General features: G+C 35.9%; 1 protein-coding gene across 3 annotated transcripts in view; it reads left to right on the plus strand.

Moving 5' to 3' along the window:
* The window catches only part of CYFIP2 (cytoplasmic FMR1 interacting protein 2), a 64362-nt gene that overhangs the window by 8043 nt on the left and 32678 nt on the right, over positions 1-23641 (plus strand). For 2 of the 3 annotated variants that reach the window (XM_039365478.1, XM_039365476.1), the window contains exons 2-14: positions 4626-4772; positions 5939-6028; positions 6123-6200; positions 7353-7454; positions 9583-9764; positions 10041-10137; positions 11318-11446; positions 12193-12297; positions 17176-17267; positions 20962-21079; positions 22424-22543; positions 22840-22965; positions 23265-23431. In XM_039365478.1, coding sequence (XP_039221412.1) covers positions 4656-4772; positions 5939-6028; positions 6123-6200; positions 7353-7454; positions 9583-9764; positions 10041-10137; positions 11318-11446; positions 12193-12297; positions 17176-17267; positions 20962-21079; positions 22424-22543; positions 22840-22965; positions 23265-23431 — 1523 coding nt within the window. In that variant the 5' untranslated portion in view covers positions 4626-4655. The remainder of the gene's footprint in view (positions 1-4625; positions 4773-5938; positions 6029-6122; positions 6201-7352; positions 7455-9582; positions 9765-10040; positions 10138-11317; positions 11447-12192; positions 12298-17175; positions 17268-20961; positions 21080-22423; positions 22544-22839; positions 22966-23264; positions 23432-23641) is intronic. The other variant, XM_039365477.1, reaches the window with a different exon arrangement.

Consider the following 23641-nt stretch of genomic DNA (forward strand, 5'->3'; position numbering starts at 1 on the left):
ATCTCTGTCTTGTTAGATAAAGTTTGTTCTGTATATGATATTTTTTCAATTACATCTTTTGGACATGGTCTAACCATAGAAGCAGATATCATTACTGACCTTGTTATTATTTTTCTGATTCCATTCTTCTAAAGTCATAACTATCTTGTAGACCTGTATATGTTTCCTCTACCTAAAATTTAGTCCGCCCCAGTGTCCAGTTTTTGAAATCATAAAAATCCATATCTATGTTATGTCTTGTGAAAACCAAAACAAAATCTATTTCCCAAGAAAAGTTTATAATTAATTCTAAAACTTTACTTAAAAGATTCAATATTCCAATTTTATTTGGGCCCTTAATCGGTTTATAACTTTTTAAGATCAAAATCATATTTACTTTTTGCTGTTTATTTCATATTTATAAGCTTATAATTAAGGTATTCTTTCATCTAGAATTAAAAGAAGACTCACCTAATGTTTTCAAACTCATCGTTTTGAAGATTTCTAATAGCTTAGAAGTAATTAATGAGCAATTTCCAAGAGGGATTATAAAGTGCAGTTTGCAAACTTAGTGTTCTTTAAATGTTTTCACTGTGATTATGAGCAAGATGGCTAATCCCATTGTCTCCTAGAGCTTAAACCTGCAGAAAACCAATGTCTTACAGACTTCTGAGGAACAGCTATCCAGAGCATATGTGGGCAATCTTCCATCCTTATTTGGAGACGTTCCTATGACCCATCTATTCACTAGTTCCTCTTTTTTGCTGTGGTCATTGGCTGTCCTTTTCCAGAGCTATCTTCAATTCCTCATACCTCTCCTAGAAGTCCCCACAAAAGTTTATACACTTTAGTAATATTTGTTAGTTTAAAAAGGTGCTACCAGACTCTTTCTGATTTTTATGTCCCTTGTTTCCATATTGCAATTGCAACAAAAATGTATAAATAAATTCAAATAATCTGGACAATCCTGAATCAATATCAGATTCAGCATTTGAATGACAGCATGTTCAAATTATGAGTTCCATGAAATCGAGTACTTCCAACCAAAATCTGCAAATGAATGTGCAACCATGCAGTTTTTCCAGGCTCTTATAGATCTTTCAGATGTCACCAAGCCAATTCAAGGTATTTTTTTCCACTGGAGTTGCTGCTGCCTTAGATTGATACCAGAAGCGCATGGAAGAGCTTCGTTTTCTGTGAATCTCTGGAAAGTAATAACTGTACATTTCGGAAAGAAACCCCCCCCCCCAAACCAATTAACTAGCTCTTCTATGTTCATAAAGGAGCAAATTAATTCCAGAGATCCAATATTACTGATTTCATTTGTTTTGGAGTGGCTGGAAATACTTATATACTTATCTCTATGAAGGGGGGAGGTGAGTTTCCATGGATTTGTTTTTTAATGAAGCCATAAATCACTCCAGATTGTACAGCGATAGTGCTTCCTGTGCTTTTGTGTTTCCAGTACAAAAAGTAAAACAGCCTAGTTTTCAAAAATCCCTCTTTCAAGTTTTTTAGTATTGAATAATCTACATCTAGCATCCAGCTGTTAACATCTTGAGAATCTGGAGTTGCAACTGCTGTCTCTTGAGCATGACAATGCAGGAAGTGTTGCACTTATACATGAACCACAGACCTAACAGCTTATTTGCCTTTCCTTAACGCCCCTTCCCCCACCATCCTGTTTTGTTCACTTTTGAGCTCTCACTTCAATCAGCCTTGCCTGGTTTAGGCCTAGGAGGAGGCACAGATGGTTTCTGTTGGCTAATATTTCATGCTGACCTTTGATCAGTGACCCCATGAACCCATTGCTATAGCTTTGTAAAAGGTGACTTTCTTTGGCTCCGGTTGCTAGTGATAATGACTCTAACATTAACTGGCAGATGTTCTTCATTCATATGAGAATGCTGGGTAGATCTACTGCTACAGCATTTGATTTTTAGAAACCAAGAATTGGGGATACAAAGATAAAATTACTAATGTTACCAGTAGAAACTGTTGTGGATTAAGATATCTGATTTGTTTCTTTATTAGGATTGTTGGATTGCCAAGTGTGTGTGTCTTGTGTCCCTGTCCCTTTAACAGCTTCTTTGTGGGAATAACATAGTAAGGAAACTCCCCCCTCCCATGCAGAAGATAAGAAGCTTGTAAAATCCTACCAATAAATTTTTGTATGTCTTTAAAATTGTTAAATTATAAATATGCTAATAAAGAAGAGAAGCTTCATTTTTGTGAATCCTCATAGAATGTATGAAGGCAATATTCTTTTGTGTAGTTTGAAAGAGGGAAAAGTGTATTCTCCAAGTCCTAATTGAGCAATGCTTTTGCAAACAATAATATTTGGGGACAATATTTTACATGTAACACATGAAAAGGATCAGGGGCCACCATCTTGACTTTTTTTGATACCCATCTATCCTTTGGAAACGCCTCTGTTATTCTCCATATCCTCCATACATTGTGGAAATGTTTGGGTGGAGATATATTCCAACTCTTTTAATTTTTCCTTTGATGAAACAAAAGATCTTCTCTACCTGCTGAGCTCTTTGAACTGCTTACTATAATATGTAAGATGCAATAAAATAATAGAGCTTGTATATTACATCACACACCAGTTGAAACAGACTGCTTTTCTGTGAAATCAGTTTCCACATTTATTTGCACAGCTGCAGGTAGGAACCCCTCTGCAAACCTATACTGTTATGCAAGAGATAAGACTGCTGTGAAATAAACATATGTCACCTGAGTGCCTCCTAGACAACATTAACATAATGCCAGTAATTCTTAAAGGTAATTGACGTCTTATATTTAGGGTTGCTACCTTGATAATGAAATTCAACACTTTAGATTCTATCAGCGTGCAAGAGCATACAGATTAAGTTTTTTCAGGCAAAATAGGAGGGCACCATAGGTCATTTTCCCAAAACTCTCTTACTCTATGCTATTATTTTCATGAGGCCTAGGTGAGCAGCTGCTTTGCTGTCATGGCTGTTCATCATCACACTTGTCATGGAAACCTTTGGAGAATTACCTCATCTGATTCTCGAGTCCCTCTGTCCTATTTTCTGGAAAAGGTCTTCTGGGAATCCATCCCTTTTCCAAGTGCTACTAACCACTGATAGAAGCTGAAGAATAGACGCATCTTGATATGCGATTGCAGTTGGTTATATATGCACAATTTGTAGTCCCCCACTTACCGTTAATGCTTTTGCCATATATTTTATATACTATTAACAAGATTTCGTGGTGTGAAATTGCCCTTAAAAACAACAATATGTTATCTGATGAAATATAAAAAGCTCTGCAGAATCATGACAATCTTCTCATGCTATTATGAAAACATTATACGGTCTTCCAGGCAATATGGACTTTCGTGCTACACTGATAGTAGCTACATGGTGAAAGAGAATTTAAAAGACAAGACAGCGATGCCACTTTTACCTGAATTGTTTGAGTAATTCATACATATTTGTTTGCTTTGCGGAGTTTGTACAGTGCCTATTGCTTCATGGTTTGAAATTTACGGGGGTTTTGCTTATTTGTTTTTATGATGTGAATTTTGAAATAGTAAAAAGTGGTGAGAATGATATGAAAAGCCACCTTGCAGAGGGAAAATGTTTTACTAATGTTATTTGTAAATAAATTTCTTCCAGTACAAAATGTGTAAAAAATATCGGTAGGCCTTGTTTAGCGGCCAGAATTTCAACCAGCAGCTCTGTTAAGTGAAAAAGGCATAGGTGGGAAATCATGTGACTGTAACTGTGCTTTCCCTTTCTTCACCTCCCCACCCTTTGAAATGCTCACCCTTGCCTGTGGTTTCAAATGGACAAAACTAATCAAATTCACACCTTTCACTTTTGTTTGTAGGGCACCAGCCACCATGAGCACACTATGCAAACAGCTAGCTGTATTTCGTCTTGTATGTTTTGTATGTTTCTCTTGTAATCCCTTCCTCTCTAATCTTTCTCCTCTGTATGACGGAGAGAGGAAAAAACCAAGACAGTCACAGGACAGAAATCACTTGGTATATATCTTTGGATTGACATATACTTATTAGTAGCTTAGTTTATATCCTCTCTTTGGTGACCACCTTCTGTTCTAATGGCATAGCCATAAGAAAAATGGTTGCTAAGTGAACACATGATTGAGAGGGAAAAAAATGCTGAGAAGATCAATGGTTGTTGCCATGTTGTGCAGATAAAGTTCTCTCCCACAGTGTCCTGGGCCTGACTCTCCCCCCACTTTTTGCCCCTGTTGCAAGATGGAGAAATTGCTTAAACAAGCTATCTCTTCCTGAGTTGCTTCTCTCTGCAGCATAGCACTTCCCTAAAGTGCTAAGGGCAAATTAATAAGATCAGCTCTATGACCTTAATTAGTTGATTAGACTGATTAAAATCTAGTCAGTTTCAAGAAGCAGAGAAAGGGAGTCCACCCTTTCTCTGTTTCTTGAAACTGACCAGATTTTAATCAGTTTCACACTGAAGGCTTCTGTTGTCTTCAATGTCACCCATTTTGTCTAAGGTGGCACTAGAACTCATAGTCCCCATCAGAAACAGTTATGTTTTGCTCTTGTCTAATTTTCTTCAATAGTCATTCTAAAGTTCTATATTTCTATTTCAGTTCTATAACATGAGCACTTATTATAGTTTTAGTGGTGAGTCTAAAAGCTGGGAATCATGACAACTCACGTAACGCTGGAGGATGCTCTGTCCAACGTGGACCTATTGGAGGAGCTGCCATTACCAGATCAGCAGCCATGCATCGAGCCACCTCCATCATCCATTATGTACCAGGTAACAAATATTACCTCACAATCATACTTTAAAGTAACTCATCAACTCATGATTTGAAGAGAAGAAAAAAGTTTGTCAATGGGGAAAATATTAGACAGTTCCAAGAGGCAGATAGAATAATGTGGAATAGGACAAGAGGACAAGAAGACTTAAAGAAGCAGGAAAAGAACGTGAATCATGGGATAGTTCGGCTATAAAGCTATATCCTCATTTAGTGGCATGGAAACAAGTTAATGCCTCCTTGTACTCATATTTTTCCTCCTTCAGCAGTTTGGAAATGTTTGATTCTTCTTTTAATTTACTACGAAGTTGTCTTGTTTGAATCTGGTGGAGAAATATTAGTGGAAATTATATGAACTGGCTTCTTTTGACAAATCAGTTAAAATTAGTTGTTGCACAGACTTTTAAGAGGTACATGCTTGGCTAAACGTATGCTTCTTATATCAAAATACGTTTTTGCTCTTATAATAAACACAATCCATAGTTTATTGTGGAACAGTTCTATTGTTTCTTCTTCAAGTTCAACAAATCTGTATATTGATATAATCCATAGCAATCCTTCTTAAAATGTGATCCTAGGATCCCATCAAACAATTGTGAGAAACTGTAGTATCAATGTCATTTCTACCAATGAATGCAAAATTTTAATAAGGTAAGTACCAATAAATATAATCATAAAACAAAATGTTTTTTAAAACTTTTCCCTCTGGTTTCTGCACATGGATATCTGCATAGAGGGATTAAAAAGGTGATTTTGTAGTTATGTATATAACCTAGTGATCAAATGATATATGAAGTTATTATTATATAATGCAATGTACACTTGATCTTAGCCAAACAGCCAAGTAGCTAAATCATTATAAGGCTAATATTAATTTCCATTTTTATTCTTGGTTTTATTCTGATTTTATCTTATTGGTACAGTAGTACCGTTCATTGCCAGTTGTTTTTAATATTAAAATAGATACATACTTTACTTTCTGTAATCTGATAACTGTTTTATAGCTGCTTAAATTTTTTTATGCATTACTTGTATCAAGTTTTATATTTTCCATTTTAAATGGTTGTACATGCCAAGATAACTCTTACAATAGGGCAGTGGAAAATCTCTGAAAACAAATGAAAATGTAAATAGAATGTCTAACTCTTTCTTGATCTGCTTTCAGGCCAACTTTGATACCAATTTTGAAGACAGAAATGCTTTTGTAACTGGCATTGCAAGGTACATCGAGCAAGCAACAGTGCATTCCAGCATGGTAGGTATCAGCTGATCCAGAACTGACTGAAGGGGATGCAGGATCTACTGTTATGTGGCAACTAACGCTGTTATATTGTCCCATTGTGTTTCAGAATGAGATGTTGGAGGAAGGGCATGAATATGCAGTAATGCTTTATACTTGGAGGAGCTGCTCCAGAGCTATTCCCCAGGTAAGATGTGCAGTTAAATTGTAATCCACTACAATCAGAGAGAAGTTTCTGTCTGCTATCAAGAAAAAATTGAAATATACTCTGAGAATGCTATAAGTTCTCTTTTTCTCAGCAGACAAACTCTAATAACTTATAAGACCCAAGGTATAATAGTCTTCTTATGTTAATGCCATAACTTATGGGCCACTATGACCAGCTTTTGACTACCAGTATTTCCAAAGAAACAAATCACTAGTACATACTCAAATAATGATTTTATTTCTTATTTAACCTACTATGGACAGCCAGTGTAGTGCTGGATTAGAGTGTGAAGACACAGGTTCTAGTCTACACTTAAGCACAGAATCTGGTTGGGTGAATTTGAGCCAATCAATCCTAGACTGGGAAGTTGATAAGCGTTTCACTACAAACTCACATTGGATCATTGTGTAGATTACACTGCATAATCTTAAACAAAGAGGCTTTCATCCTGCAGTTGTGACTTGGGACTTGATAGGTGGACAAAAATACCAAATACAGTCTAAACATTTGGCTGACTGTGCAACCAACCATAATAATATATTTTATGCTGTGTTGTAGTATTAAATGTATCTAGAACAGTATGCATAGCTAATAAAATAAGTACAAATACAAATATATGTGTTGTACAGACAACAAACACAATTATACTAAGTAAGTAAAATGTAGTTTGGAATGAAGAGATGAGTTTTCAACAAGCTAAATATAAAAGACATAAGTACATTCACAAGTATTTGGCTTGTGAATGCTATTCTTTGGCAAGAAAAATTAGGTATAAATTAACATAATAAATGAAGTAAGTATCAGCAACATTGGTTCATTCTGATCTAGAGAACAAATTGTGTAAAAAGCATGATCGTGTAAATGGTGGAATATGATTCCTAGTACTAATTACTTTCTTATAATCTTCTCATTTTTCTCATGTATAAGCCTTTTATCTGACAACTGATTATAATAACTTCCTTTGTCCATGAAAGTCCATCTCATTCTTAAATTGGATTCATCCAAAAAGTACTCCAAGATGTTTTGTTCTTGGTACATTAGACTTTTAAAATTATCCCTTTAAAAATGATCTTGCTCTATGTCCCATGTCCATGAGGACGACTAATATCAAATTGTTATATTGACCTTCAGGTAAAGTGTAATGAGCAGCCAAACCGAGTAGAGATTTATGAGAAGACAGTGGAAGTCTTAGAGCCAGAAGTCACAAAACTCATGAAGTTCATGTACTTTCAGGTAGGTGTTCCAAATTCATGTGCTTCACTCCAGTCCCCTTCACCTGTTATTGTGGCCCACCCAGTTACTGTACAGATGAAAATATATCTTCTATTATTTCTTGGTCCAGAGTTACCCTCTCCTAAGATGGGAGGCCAACTAATTTGATAAATAAAATATCATTTTTGCAGTAAACCTATCTGAGGTATGGTGATTTTGCTAAGTGCTTAGTATTGTTCATGTTCCCATATGGCATCTTATTTTGACTTAATTAGTGAAAGAGGGCAATATCTAAAATTATATGAACACATTTCTGCTGATTGTATCCATTCCCATTCATATATACCTGTACACTTCCCAAACTTGTTTTGAAAGACATAATACTCTTCAAGAGGTAGATTTGATACTGTTGGGGAAAGCCAGCATTTAGTCTGCTTGCTATTTTGTCAACAAATGGATGTTATTGGATGCCACACAGACAGTACTCCAGCTCTTGTTAATATTGGCTGACCTTTCCTTCTGCTTGCCTAAAAAGACTAGTTACACAGATGTGGGAAAACTGTTCTCTAATCTAATGTGAGGTTCATTGTGGTAGATTTTGAAAGATGTTTAACTGCACCACAAATCATAGTCCAAATAAGCAAACCCAAGGACATGACCCCAGATAATGAAAGCCTTTTAAGTTGGAAGATAATATGATAGAAACAGACTAAACTAAAAGTAACAGGAGAAATACTTTAAATACTACTTTATATTTAACACTATCGTAGCTGTGGGCTACTCAAAGCACATAAACACACATTTAGGGGATACCATAGAATAAAAATATTGTGGTGTGGTTGTCACTTTTCTTTTAATTGTGTCACATGAAGCACTATCCTATTCAGATACAGGTTCATTTTCCTTTCTAATGTAAGTTTGTTTATTAGCGTATCTAAAATTAGGTTTTTAAAAGAATTAAACAGAAGAGGAATACAGATTCCAATTTCTTTCTTGAAATTCCCTTGTCAATTGAAGCCCATTTTTTTTCCAGCAGTCCATGTAATACAATTTTCAGCAAATGAAATTAGGTATGTGACTGCCAGATAAAAAGGCACCATTCAGCTATTCTTTTCTCACAGGAGAAAAGTGTAGGTGTCCCAAAGGCTTTGGGGTTGATAGGTCTTCTTAAAAGTTTGACAATGTGCCATGGGCACTTTCACTAACTGGTGCAAACTGAGGAAGATATTTGCTTAGTCACATTCTCTAGAGTAACACTAAATAAAAATGTCAATTTTCAAATAGATCATTTGGTGAGGCTTTAAAGAAAAAACAAATAATCCAACTACCAAATGAAAAAAAAAAGAGATCAAAATCAAGGCCAGAGCTCCCAAAATTCATCCCCACAGTGTGGGGACAGCAGGCTAATGTGGATGCTAAGGTAAATATCTCCAACATATACTTTAAAAAAAATAGAAACAGAGAAAGCAAAATATGCATCATGCCAAAAGCAAAGCCAGGAAAAAAATGCAAGTCAGCCACCACACACAAATCCATAAGGAAAACAGGGCATAAGTGCTGGTATAAAAAAAACAAATACTTCACAATGATACATTTAACATACCCAAAAGAATCCCTTCTTTTTCCATTCTCCAGACTCCTGGGATGCTTCTTAGTACTTCCTCTGCTTGTTTGGATTGTTTTCTGGCTTCACAATTTGGGCCAATTTCCATTTTTAGTTTTTTAGAATGCTTCATGAGGCCCAGTTTGTTGAGGACACCGGATCAACTAGATGAATAAACATCAATATCCCTTGTCTGTGGAGATTCTCAGTCATCCAGGTCATAATTATCCTAAAGGCACTTTTTCACGAGGCAACTGGACTTTCTTGGGTTTTTTTAAAGATGTTTCTTTCTCATCCAAGAAGCTTCTTCAGCTCTTCAGGTGGGAAGCGAAACATTTTCAAAGAAAAACAAGAAAGTCCAGTTGCCTTGTGAAAAAGCACCTTTGGGATCAACATCCCTTGACGCTTTAGGAGATGGCAAATTCAAATTTAGACCAGAGCTGGTGGAATCCCATGTACTTAATAAAGCCTCATTTCTCAGCAATTACTGGCAGTTCCTCCCCTTTTACTCCTTCTTTAAATTATTGCTGTCTTACTATTTCTTAGAGAAAGGCCATTGAACGATTCTGTGGTGAGGTCAAGCGTTTATGCCATGCAGAGAGAAGGAAAGACTTTGTTTCAGAAGCATATCTACTGACCTTGGGAAAGTTTATCAATATGTTTGCAGTCTTGGATGAACTGAAGAACATGAAGTGCAGTGTCAAAAATGACCATTCTGCTTATAAAAGGTGAGATTTGTATGTATGTATGTATTTTATAGGGCTTATTGCTGGGATCTTTGGAAATATGGCCAGTATTTTTTTCAAAGTTAATAGTATTTAGTCATGGAATAGAGGCTTCTGAATCCTGTTTTGTGTCAAAATATATTTACGGTGAAGTAAAGATAATGAAACAGCATTATTGTAGTCCTTTTGTGGCCCCTTTTTATAAATCTGTATTACTCAGCCATATGCTGGCATCGTGTTCCAACTTATCAACAAAATTGAGTTTCTCTTATTTTTCAGAGCAGCCCAGTTTTTAAGAAAAATGGCTGATCCTCAGTCTATTCAGGAATCACAGAATCTCTCTATGTTCCTAGCAAACCATAACAGGATCACCCAGGTAGAATATTCTCTTTTATCTTTTCTCACATAGTATGATACATTAATAAATTTACTTTGGCCTAACATGTATGCTTTGGTCTCCAATTCTAAGGACACAGTACATCATAAGAAGTATTTACAACCATAAGGCCTTATTTGTATTTGGGACTTTTGTGTTTTATTAAATGCAAGTTGTTACATGGGAAATTAATCATCTTGGACTATTTATGAAGCCCTGTGCATTATGAAATAAATATAGGTGTCACTTGTACAACATCATTCATCAACTCCATGAAATAGCAAACACCGTGCAAGGCTTTTAAACACATTTCCATAGCAACCAAATACTGTGGTTTTTATCTATACAACAGATGTGTTCACACACACATACACACACACACACATACACACACACAAATGCACAAAATCAGGAATACACCCTGCTAATAATCATTTGGCATGATCCATTGAATTTTCTGACTCTATTCCATTTCAGTAGAAGAAAATACATATAGCTCAGTATTGAACTATGGAGTTCTTGGTGCTTTCTGGGCTTGATTGTTTGCTTACAGACATTTCATTATCCAACTAGGTAACATCATCAATGTGATGTAGGGTGTGCTGCCTCTTTATGTATAGTAACTTGCCCTGTCAGTTTTTTATTTTTTGCAGGGAGGAGATGTTTGATAGAGATGGAGAAACAGAGCACCAAGTACTCTACTCTATTCCTTTTTTTTTTTTACACAAACACTTAAATTATTGCTTTTGCAGCCTTTGTTAGCAATTAACTTTCGCAAGCTACTACATGTAGAATTGGTTAGTGCAGAAGTCAGAAGCATTGCCTCTTTAAAAAGAATGGTGGTAGCAGAAATACATCAGGAGTAGGCAGATGGTAGGATACAGTAGCTATAGGAAAAGAGAGGTTTAATCTTTCTATATCAGCCTTAGTTACATTGAGACTCCTGGGAAAAATGCTGCCCCTCTCTCTAGCAGTTTTTTTTTGCTGTTGGCATTGCTGCACACATGTTCCTACACTGCATACAACTATTTAGAGCAAAGGCAGTATTTGATGTAAGCAGTTCTTACTTAAATTAATCCATTGCTTATACACCGCGAGGAAGATGCTAAATTAAACTTTACAACCTTTCATTTTGTTCTCACTGAAAATTAGTGAGGGTCTTGTGGGAATTTTTTTTAAGTGCCTGCATCAGCAACTGGAAGTGATCCCTGGTTATGAAGAACTGCTGGCTGATATTGTCAACATCTGTGTGGATTACTATGAAAACAAGATGTACTTGACACCCAGTGAGAAGCATATGCTCTTGAAGGTAACTTCTTTCAATTCTTCACAAATGTCTTTTAGCCATCTCTGTTTTTCCCAAGTACTTTGTGATTTTCATGATGCATGCCTGGGGGGGGGGGGTTGCATTTTTTCTCTTTTTAGATTGTATACTTCTTGAATGCAATTTTTCTTTTTCTTTCAAACAGTAACTATTAAATGACTGTGACAAACATTCAGATGTTGCTTTTATAGTTAGATTTTAACTATGAAAAGACAACTTCTGGGTTATTAAAAGGAAGATTTAAAATTATTAAAAGAACATACATTAAACAAAGTCTTTTCCAGAGTCAGCTTGAAAATCCTTCTTTCTTTATATAAGATTGGAAGCCTATGGGTCAAAGAAAGTAGCCAATCCGTGTGTGTGTGTGTGTGTGTGTGTGTGTGTGTGTGCGCGCGTGTGCATGCTTTCTACAAAGTATTGCATGTCCAGTGCAAATGGAAGATGTATAAGCAAGCCAGGGTAAAATATCTTTACATTCAGAGAACAGCTGCCAGTATGAGTGGACAATACTGAGTAACTGGCCAAATACTTTGAAGCAATTTAAAGAAATTTGTACTTCCTACAATTTTGGAAATCAAAAGTATGTTATGGTTAGTCACAAACTAAATGTAATCTTAGATATATTTTTTTAAATTGAAAATTTGTTCATGGAATATACTCTTTTTCCTTCTTTCAAATGGCAACTATTAAATGGGTCAAGCATTCAGATGTTGCTCGTATTTTTCTTTTAGGTGATGGGTTTTGGTCTGTATCTGATGGATGGAAATGTCAGTAACATTTACAAATTAGATGCCAAGAAGAGAATCAACCTCAGCAAAATTGATAAATTCTTCAAGGTCAGTGTCTGGCTTGGCTCTGGTTCATGACTATTTCCAGAAGAACCCAAAACTATATGTATTGGTATTGTCTAGGGATAAAGCAAGCTAGAACCAAAGGTGTGATTGAATCGCAAACATCTGAATATTTTACTGCTGCATAATTGAAAATTTTAAGCAATTGGGGGTTTTATTTTGTGTGTTTTAACAACATGCTAATATTTCTGCAAAAAATATTCTGATGAATCAGATTCATGCAAATTAATTCCATATCTTACAGATTTCACCTCTGCACAATAAACCCTAACAATCAACTTTGGGGCATGCATCATAGACAGGAATTCTTCTGTTTCTTCTTCAGGGAAAACCTTGTTTCTACAGTGGACATGGCTACTGTACATATTAGGACAATAGGTTGATCATCTTTTAGATAGTGGTGAATTTTTTAATGGAATGTGAGTTACAGTGCACAAGCTTGTCCATTCATATACTTTCGTTTTTAATTTTCATTTTTTAAATTAAATACAGAAAACAAAGAAAAAGAGAATGCACAAAATTACATCAGAAGGAGGGAACTAAAACAAAAAACAAAAGTATACAGGGTGTGCATATTTATAGATACACATACATCAATAAATGGAAACTGGCATCCATTCAGGTACTTTCTGAGTAAAATTAGGTGTGGATAGAGGGGAGAAGAAAGAAAGTCCTTACGGAATTCATTCTAATGGCTGATTGTGAAACACATAATTTGCTTGGTTCTTTTTTCTGATTTACCTCCCTCTGTCCCCTCTTTTTTCAAAAAAATTCAATTGTGCATTATTCTTGGCCCGGTACCAAACTTTTAAAAACATGGTAATGCTAACTTTGACTCATCTCCGAGAGTTAAGAAGGGGTGGACCTGCTGAGAAGTCATGCTGTATTTTCTGTTCTATAGTACAACAGTGAAAGCTATCCAAAAATGCCAAGGCTGTGGAAGAGACTAAAACGAGAAGTCTAAAAAAAAGTATCTCAAAAAAATATATCTCCAAACAGATGCACCAGAGAGGCCATCGAAAGTTAAACTCACCTGGAGAGAAACTTTATCATCATTTTTAGTTTATTTTACAAACTAAAACTAAACTGCATAAAAAGTGTTCTGATTGTTTCACTCTTGCTTGATTTATCTATTAGCAACCAGATCAAGCAACAGCTGCATTGGTTTTAGATAACAGATTTGTATAAATACAGTGTGTTACCTGCTGATCTCAAAAATGTCCCACCTAGAATTTGCTATAGGTTTTGCCAAGAATATTTGGACTGCTTAGAATAGTGGGACCTGCTTGTAGGTAGAAATTTCAATCCATCTTAAAAAAAATATGGCTACTCAACTGTAAAAACTAGGTATCAGTCATGTGTACCTCCTGTATCAGCATGAAAAAGTGTCTGGCCATTTTGCCTGCTTCTTTCAAAAGACAGAAATTATTACGGTACTCTTTCATACTGTGGTGCGTTTTAAACAAAGGATGTAGCATTTCTGCTGCTTAAAAATTTTGAAGAAATGAAAGGGGATTGTTCATAATCATTTACGATGGTTTGCAGAAGTTTTAAAGTTTCCAAATAGCATCTGCTGTACATAAGTGGCCAAACATAGTTCCTGTTATCAGGACAACAGATTTTTGCTGTGAACCTTGAGGTGCCCTCTCCAGTGGCTCCTTTTACAGCAGTTCAATCTGAAGCATTGCTAAACGCTTGTTCTTGAAAATTCATTAAAATAAATGCTTTCCATTGTTAAGTTGAACTCAAAAACTACATTGTAGCTGCATCACCTCTAATTACTAGTTACTAACATTCTACCTACTGCTGTTCAAACATAACAATGTGTTTCATTTAGTAAATAAAGGAAGACAACATCTTTTGGTAAATATTATCTATTATCAGTCTAGTCTTGGCCCACCAGCAAGGTCAATTGCTAAGGATCTTGTTTAATTAAATAAACAGATTTTAAATTAAGGTATTTGTATCCTTGTTCGACTTTACCATACCTTGAAGCTATTGCCAAGTTCCAGAAAGTATTTCACAGTTCACACACATCCCTGTGAATGAAATCTACATGTTAACTGATTTACAAGTTTCATTTTTCTTCTTGCATGCAGAGGTTAAAGTGATTTCCTGCATTTCTGGAAATTATGGAAATTAATTAATTATGGAAATATGGAAATTAATTTAAATTAATTTCTTCCATAAACTTAATATTTGGAGTGCAAGAATTTCAAAAGTGACAGGTACCCAAAGTTTATAGTCCTCATTATCACATGAAGGCCACTTGATTCTTGTATCTGTTTAAAAATAATGTTAAATCTATGCCAAGCACAGTGTAGAGCTATTCTAAAATGTATTAAATATCTGAGTTAGACTTCTATTTTCTTCAGTTACCCAATACCATTTCCATATACAGGTAGTCCTTTTAACCCACAGTAATTGGGATTGCTAAGCAATGCTATCATAAAGCACAATATCATATGACTATGCCAAATTACCTCAGCAATTCTGGCAGTCCCAGTTGCCCTTGTTAGGCTAATCCCACATGGTTGCAATGTCCCACGATCATGTAGTCACCAGTTGTGATCTCCTGCCAACGTCCCCATTGACTTTGCTTGTCTGAAGCTGGCAGTGAAGATTGTAAAATTGAACATATGACCGCAGAACACTGGAATGTCATAATTGTGAGTTGGTTTCCAAATGCCCAAATCGTGATCACTTGATCATAGAGACTCTGTGGTGGCCACTACTATGAGGACTAGTCACAAGTCTCCCCCAACTCTGTTGTAACTTTGAATGGTTGCTGGATGAATGACTATTAAATGAGAACTATCTGCAGTTTAAAGATTTTACTTTACCAAAATAATAATAATAATCATCATCACAGAAAAAGCAATCCTAGCTCTGCCTCTTTAAATATAAGATCTATAATGTGTTAGTAATTGGCTGCTAACTGATTGATTCAACTTTGATGATGTAGTTCATATTATGCTATTTGGGTAGAGTGAATGGTTCAAACAAATCACTGTAATCAAAAATATACTGTGGAGAAGAATGGAAATGAGAAATCACTTTTTCAATAGAGATTCTCGTGCATCAAGTCATGGTTGTCTCAAGCATGCTTTTTCCAAAAGGCAACTGGACTTCCTCTGTTTTTCCTTGAAGATTTTTCACTTCTCATCCAAGAAGCTTCTTCAGTACTGAACTGAAGAAGAACTGAAGAAGCTTCTTGGATGAGAAGTGAAAAGTCTTCAAGGAAAAACAAAGAAAGTTCAGTTGCCTTTTGGAAAAAAGCACAATTGGGAGAAGTCACTTTGTTGAACAAAATCTGACCATGTTTAATCCAGGAACACTCCTTGAAGACTGTAGTTTCCTTTTAGGAAAAAATCTGTTGTTGTATGAAATTGATATTCTGTTGTTTTTATCAATAAAAATGGGCATATAATGTCAAATTATTTTTAAGAAATAACCTTTACTGTTAGGTTTTTCAAAAATGACTATTTAAGGCTACCATATTTGGGTTGCAAAATCTAGATGCTCATTAAATGGCAGCAAAGATTCAGATTTTTGCAACCTACAAATGGTAATCCAAGATTATTAATAAATTCATGTAATTGCTTCAAATGAAGCATATTATCATATACTAAAAACTTACCAAGAGTAAATTTCCTTTCTCACTGGCCAAAGCTATTTTCATTTTTAATAATCTGAGCCAACTGAGAAGACTTGGCTTCATATTTAATAAATGAAATATGTGATTCAAGATTTGTAATGAGAATAGAAATCCTGTCTTCCTGTCTGTATAATAAGCTTCTACATGTGTTGAGATTCATGGCTCAGCATGGTAGCAGGAGGCAAAACAGAAAGTAAAAACATGAAGATAATATTTCCTGTGTCAAAGTGATCATAGTTAGGGTGACCAGGTGCAAGAGAACTTAATGCTCATGCACTGTTACTAATTCTGCTGACATTCCTCTTCTAGGCAGTTATTAATGCAATGGAGGTTCTGCCCTCGGTGAACTTGGCCAGATGATTTAGAGCCACTGTTTTGTTTTCACATGATAGTACTACAGGTAATCCTCAACTTACAACAGTTCATGTAGTGATTGTTCAAAGTTACAACGGTACTGAAAAAAGTGACTTAGACTCTTTTTGATACAACCGTTGCAGCATCCCTATGGTCACATGATCAAAATTCAGATGCTTCAGAACTGCCAGGTATTTGTGACGGTTGCAGTGTCCCAGGGTCACGTAATCACCTTTTGCAACCTTCTGACAAGCAAAGTCAATGGGAAAACCAGATTCACTTAACAATCACGTAACTAACTTAACAACTGCAGTGATTCACTTAACAACTGTGGCAAGAAAGGTGGTTGTAAGTCGAGGACAACTTGTATTCCTCACACTAGATGCCCTGGAACATGGCTGCTTCTTTCTAATAGATATCATTGAGCAGATTAACCTTCTCAAGACCATTAGTATTTCTTTTTCAATATGGCCCCCACCACCACCACTTCATGAACTCAAGAGTGTTTCAATGTACTATATTGTAAGAGAAAGTGTGGTTTTCCGAATAGACCTAACATTCAGAAATCCTGCAGAGGTAGTTTTCAAAAGGAGTGATGCCCATGCAAGATGATGATGAGATTGCTCACTAAAAATTGTGCTGACCTGATTTGAATCATCACAACAACATATTTCTGGGCTTCACCATGAAAATTCACCAACTATTTTGCTCCTCTATATAATTGTTTAGGAATACTCTTTCAGCCTTTTAGCCCCCTCTGGTGGTTAGATACTCCTTTATTCCACACGTCACACTCATACCAAAGGAAGCCTCTTTTCGTTCTTTAAACCATTTCTTGTTTTTTCTTCCAGCAGCTGCAGGTGGTTCCTTTATTCGGCGATATGCAGATAGAGCTGGCCAGATACATTAAGACCAGTGCTCACTATGAGGAGAACAAATCCAAGTGAGTGCCTGCCATAATGTCTCTTGGCTTTGGTGTGTCTTAGTCTCCTCTCCCACTCGTGTGTAAGCTCACTGCGTGACTGCCTGTGAGCCTGTGTCCGAGTGGTTAAATGATTGAACATACAAATGAGTGCTTTGCTAAGGATGTATGTCACCATATAAATTTCTTATTTTCTCTTTGCTGTACCTTGAAAGACACTGATTCTACCAATTCTGTACAGTTAAATGTACCTTACTTCCCTGAAATAAACCAATTCTTCCTTGGTTCCCTAGCCAGATCTCCCAGTAAGCCATGAAAATGAAATGAAGAAATAACGTGTGCAGAAAGTGCTGTCTTTTAAATGTTGATTCCTCAAGTACTGCCATCTTTGGAATTGAATATTCTTCAACCTTAATCTCCCTTCTCTGGTATTTTCTGATTCTTAGACATCCCGACATCTCAGGCTGTGAGTTTGAACTGACGGAGTGCCTAAAAGCCCCTATTTTTTTTATTTATTAAAGGATCAATTCAAGAATAACTCTAGAATTGCTCTGAAGATATAATTAAATCAGATTATTTTGCCCTTGAAGTGGCAGTCCAGATCTTTTGGGACCTTTCTCTGCTTGGCTACACAGAGATTATTATCTTTTGATGACAAATCCAGGCATGCAGTTACTGAAAACATATATCAAATATAAGACTTATAATTCTGTTTTATATCAACACTTTCCAAGCTCAGTGAACTCTGGCTACCATTCAAAATTCCTGCATTCCTAGAGTTTTCCCCAAAGTCAGGCAGATTTTGCTCCTAAGTTTCAACTTTCTTACTTACTCCTTGCTATTTCCATCTTAATTTCATTTTAAAATCTCATCCAGTCCCTTGGCTAGTGAGGGATGTAGATTTACCTTCCTCAAGCTTTCATAATGTTCACCAGTCAGGTAGCTAAATATCTCTAAATAGCAAAGTGCTCATAAATTATAGCCATAAAGATGTGTCTTTGGGGATACAGGGAAGAACTGAGAGCAGATCAGTAATTTGCACCAACAGTTTATGTGTCTGCATGAAGGCCAATATCTGAATACTTGTGTGTATAAGAAAGTACTGACTGAGCGGTTTTGATGAAGGTGGAAATGAATGAATGATTGGATTTGTGCAAATGTGTATATGTGAAGTATGCTTACCTGGCTGAAAAATGGATACGGCTGTTAATGTATAGGAGTGGTGATATACACTGGCAATATATTTGCATATATTAAATTCAGTGTCTGTACTTGTATGTTGACTGTTATTTGTTTACATGCTTGATGGTTGTGAATGTAGGTATGAATGCTCATACTGTGAACATGTATGTAACCGAGTGTGCCTGCTCTGGGTAGTTTTTATCCACATTTTTTCAATTGGATAGAAAATCCTCCAGAGCATGAACACAGCACTCTATCTGTCCAAAAGAATTCTCAGAATGGGCTTTAGGCAGGACAATAAAAGAAATGTAGCATAAACTCTAATTACTTCCAACTAGAATTGTTTTCAGTGGAATTGTTCATAGGGATGAATGTGGATCTTGGAGAGTGTCTTTAGTGATAGCTTAGAGGGGAGTTATTTATTTATTTATTTATTTATTTATTTATTTATTTATTTATTTATTTATTTAATTTTTAAGCTGCCCAGCTCCCCCTACAAGGATCCTGGTAAATGAAATCACAATTAAGGGTTAAATTATGACCACCTCTCTTGATATGGAATTCTAGGAGGCCATGCTGTCCCCTGTATTTAAGGCAGCCTCCCCTGTAGCTATTTCTAGTCATGAAGGGTAAGTGTTGCAGTTCAATTTATTGCAAGACATAAGTCCAACTATACCGAAGATCACAAATTTGATAAAAGTATTGCTGCATGCCTTTCAGTTGGCAGCTTCACTTTCCATTTCACTACACAGCGTGGTGACTTTATTTTGAGATAATTACCAAGATTCGAACCAAATAAATAGTTTCGATTTCTCAAATTTAGATCACAAGACCAGCAGTCACAGAGTTATTGCTAATAAAAGACAAACACTAACTACTACAAAAAAGAAATTATAATTGGATTTCATTACTGGAATTCGTGGTGTTCGTTGGGTGCATATTTATTTCGTTTTATGGTATCTGACTAATGACTTCCATACTACATAAATTGTGTATGTTGTTTCTCACTCATCATTCTAACCTTTACTTCTATTGCCAAAATAAGTTGGATTTTAAAATCAGCCTAATCCATGGAAGTATTTAACAATGTGTGTTTAATCCCATTTCTAATCTATCCTACTACATCCCAAAAATCAAACTGTAACCTATTTCTTCTTCTCATCTTTACTTACTAACAATTATTTACTTATTCAGTTTCTAAGCAGAGCAGTATCACCTCCTGTGCCTCTTTCTCCTTCCTTGGAAAAGAGTTTATGAACACTAACTTGGCTGTACAACAATTGTGGGGTTTTTATGTTCCTGCACATTCATGCCCCTCTTTTCCTTTTCGTCTCCCTAATTCATTTCCATCCTTGTGGTGAGATGTAATTAACTGTGTTTTTTTTTCCCTTGTATGGCCTTTTAATTTTGTGTAATGGAATAGATTATATATGGCAATCTGAGCTAGTACAGCAAAATATCTGCTCACCACTGATAACCTGTTGATGATTTCTTTGGGGGAAGCAGTACATTGAAAGGGTAAGAGTAACGCATTGGATTTCTGAACACCTGGAAATATAATAGGACCTAATCATCACTGTCAACGTAATTAAGAGAATTCCATCTACTTCAGTATAACCAAGAAGATCTAGTCCCAGAAATGAGATTTTAAAATATCCTACTCTTTCCAAATAAGCAGCAAATTTTGAATAGGAAAGTTGGCACTTCATATAGTCTGCATAAATACCCCTTACTGACATTTACCTAGAAGACTGGTTTCTTTGCTACATTTAAGAATAATTTGTGGTCATGTAAAGAGAGAGGGAATGAATGGCTAAGTTCAAACTTCATAGAAAACCTCGTTAAAGATGTGTCACTATTGATGTCATCTTAAACTGAGAAATGATGAATCTGTAACTAAGACTTAGAAATTCTAATTTGAGGATTTTATAAAACGTTTGTTTGTTACTCACTATGATTCTCTGTGTTATCTGAATAGATGAATCATAGCTTAGACCTTGCACTGGGAGCCAAGAAAAGGAAACTATTCTAAACTATGTTTTGCTATTATTTTTATGGTTGCCAGATGTATCAAATCATTTTTGTCCCTTATTTATTTCCTAATTCAATTTTTTACTTTTTAATGTCCTGTATTGGCATAAACCTAGAATGTTATAAATATATGTTAAATAGACCCTAATTTTTGATTCTAGACATCTTTTCCTTTTACACTTTTGTTTACAGTATATATAATTTCTTAAAGACCAGTCCTCAAATTCTGTTGTGCACTTATTGAGTGAATAATTCCGTTTGTCGTCCATGGATTTGTTATTTTTACCCCAAATAAGTAAAATAGACATATCGCATATAGGAAACATTATGAAACAACACATCTACTGCCAACAACTATAGTTTTCAGTTACTGGGTGAGGACCATATCAAAAGACATTGGGCCAAATGAGGTATTAGTAGACCATTGGAGCAAATTTATCTTGAGTAATAGCTATAGGTTCAGGAATGAGTGTTAACTTAAAGACATTGATTTTCTGCCCAGATGGACATGCACTCAGAGCAGCATCAGTCCACAGTATAACATATGTGAGCAGATGGTACAGATCCGAGATGATCATATCCGGTTTATCTCTGAACTTGCTCGCTACAGCAACAGTGAGGTAAGCTTCCATGAAGGCATGTGTTGCACAATCCATGTGTGAAAGAATAAATGTTGAGTGCATTCTATGGACAAATCAGGATTGCTGTGATTCTGTGTTTGATTAATGGTGTTGGAATGCAAACAGCTTGCCTCTTGGAGAGTCAGGTGTTGAATGCCCAACTCTTGTCTATTCCAACCAACAGCAGCTCTCTAGATATTCAGAGTAGAAAGATTTTCCTCATTCAAAACTGTGTAACTCTCTCTGTTCTTCTATATCATAGATATATTCTGCAGTCCAATTCTTATTTACTATTTTGTATAGAAAAGTACATGATGCAATATCCCAGGCCATGTGCAGTCCTGGAACACCCTATGTGCTACCTGCAAATTTTTTCAAAGGTTGCCTTTAAATTATAAGTTTTTAAATTTAGATGGTGGGGGAAAATATTAAAAAGTAATCTTTGTAATTCTGTCTAATTGATTTGTTTTCAACTAAACTTAAATATTGGTTAAACCGAATTAGTCTTTATTCAGACTCCATCTACTTATTTGAATTGTGGATCCACTATACCATTGAAGAATAAATATGAATCTTCTTCTGAAAACAATTAAGAATCCCTAGGTGTTCCTAGGCCTCCCAAATTCCAAATTGTATCATGCTTTTAGTGCTTTCAGATGATGTACTGTTGGGCACTGTTTCAACCCAGCACCTGTATACCGTAGTTTGGATATCTACAGCCTTTCCCATTTCAAAGTTAAAAAACTTTCATAATTAATTAATGGGCAGATGATTGCCTGCACAATAGAGGGCGCTATACTACACAACTATACTACGCATATATGAACCCAAAGGAGAAGTTATCCTAGATATTTACTGTTTGTCAAAATGTCTGCAAAAGAATTCATTGAAAGTTGCAATAATTAAGAAATTCAGGTGCATTTTTCTCTGTTTGAAGATCTTCCTAGTTTTATCTGAACATGCAGGAAACTGGATGAATTTAGATAGTTCAGTGTTATCTTTGGGCTATATTGTTCAGGATATGTAGGTGAAGGGCTAGAATATGAAAATGATTGGAGGAATCATTTCACTTTGATGTCGACCATCTGTGTATTTTAACTCAACAGCATTCCAGCAATTCTGGATTTGTAAGCCACCCAGATTCATTGATTGAGATGGACGGTTATAGAAATTGAGTAAATAAGTCAATCAATTAATTTCTCAGTTCTTCTCCTTATTGCCTGCCCACTGATTAACTCTTATTGATGAATGTTTGCAATTTCTTGCCCAGTTAATGAAAATAGCAACCTGAAGCAACTACAGGAAAAGATTCCTGAGTAAGACAAATGTCTGCTGTTTTTCCAGGTTGTAACGGGCTCAGGACTGGATAGTCAGAAGTCAGATGAAGAATATAGGGAGCTTTTTGATCTGGCTTTACGGGGACTTCAGCTTTTGTCCAAGTGGAGTGCACATGTGATGGAAGTGGTAAGTATTATTTTTTTCTGATAGATTTATATGCTGAGTTTTAAGATAAAGCTGCCTTCAGTATAAGCCAGTGTCTTGAACGTGTTTTAATTTACTTTCCCTCTAAAGCATGCAAAAACCGAAGAGTTATTTAAAGATGCACGTGCCTGTTTACAAAACCTAACTTAAAGAAAACAGAATCTACATATACTGGAGAAATTATGATATAGGCTGAATTTAGTTTTTTTTCCCCCCAAGAAATCAGTGTGTTGGATTTTTCCAACTGGATTTTTCTGTTTTTTCTTTTCTCCTTGAAGTATTCTTGGAAGCTGGTCCATCCCACTGATAAGTTCTGTAACAAAGATTGTCCAGGCACTGCCGAAGAGTATGAGAGAGCTACAAGATACAATTATACCAGTGAGGAAAAGTTTGCTTTTGTGGAGGTAGGTGGCTGTAGCCCTCATTTTTGCACCAGGGTAGATAGTTTCCTTGAATGGGATGACTCAAACAATCTTGTATTGAAATGGAATATTGGAGGATCCAGACGTTGCCGTCTTCAGTTTACAAGTGTCCTGTTTTCTGCACTTGTTCTTGTATTATTTTTCTTAGCAGAGAAAATCCACGCGAATCCAGGGCTTCCAGGGTAACAGTGGAAGAGCGCCTTTGGAATGCAGTCTGAGATTCCATGCAGATGCGCATGGTATAGTTAAAAGAGCCACACTGACTATTTTTATTCTACTAGGTTATTGCTATGATCAAGGGCCTGCAAGTGCTCATGGGTCGCATGGAGAGCGTCTTCAACCAAGCTATCAGGAACACGATCTACGCTGCTCTGCAGGACTTTGCTCAGGTGACTCTGAGAGAGCCTCTGAGGCAAGCGGTCAGAAAGAAGAAAAATGTCCTCATCAGGTAACTAAATTGGATTCAGTGTCGATTCCTAGAAGCTTTGTAAATACATGGACTCTATTTAATTATTTTTTTCTGCATGCGTACACCCAGAATTAAATTAGTGTATATGTTTCTAAGTGCAGGATTGATTCCATGCATGGCTTACAGAAAATGCCAGGCTGAATCTATAGTATTGCCGATTAAAAGGTAGAAAGATTGGGAAGTACTTAG

Source organism: Crotalus tigris, unplaced genomic scaffold (genome assembly GCF_016545835.1).
Source record: "Crotalus tigris isolate CLP2741 ecotype Arizona unplaced genomic scaffold, ASM1654583v1 scf7180000020075.792833, whole genome shotgun sequence".
Lineage (NCBI taxonomy): Eukaryota > Metazoa > Chordata > Lepidosauria > Squamata > Viperidae > Crotalus > Crotalus tigris.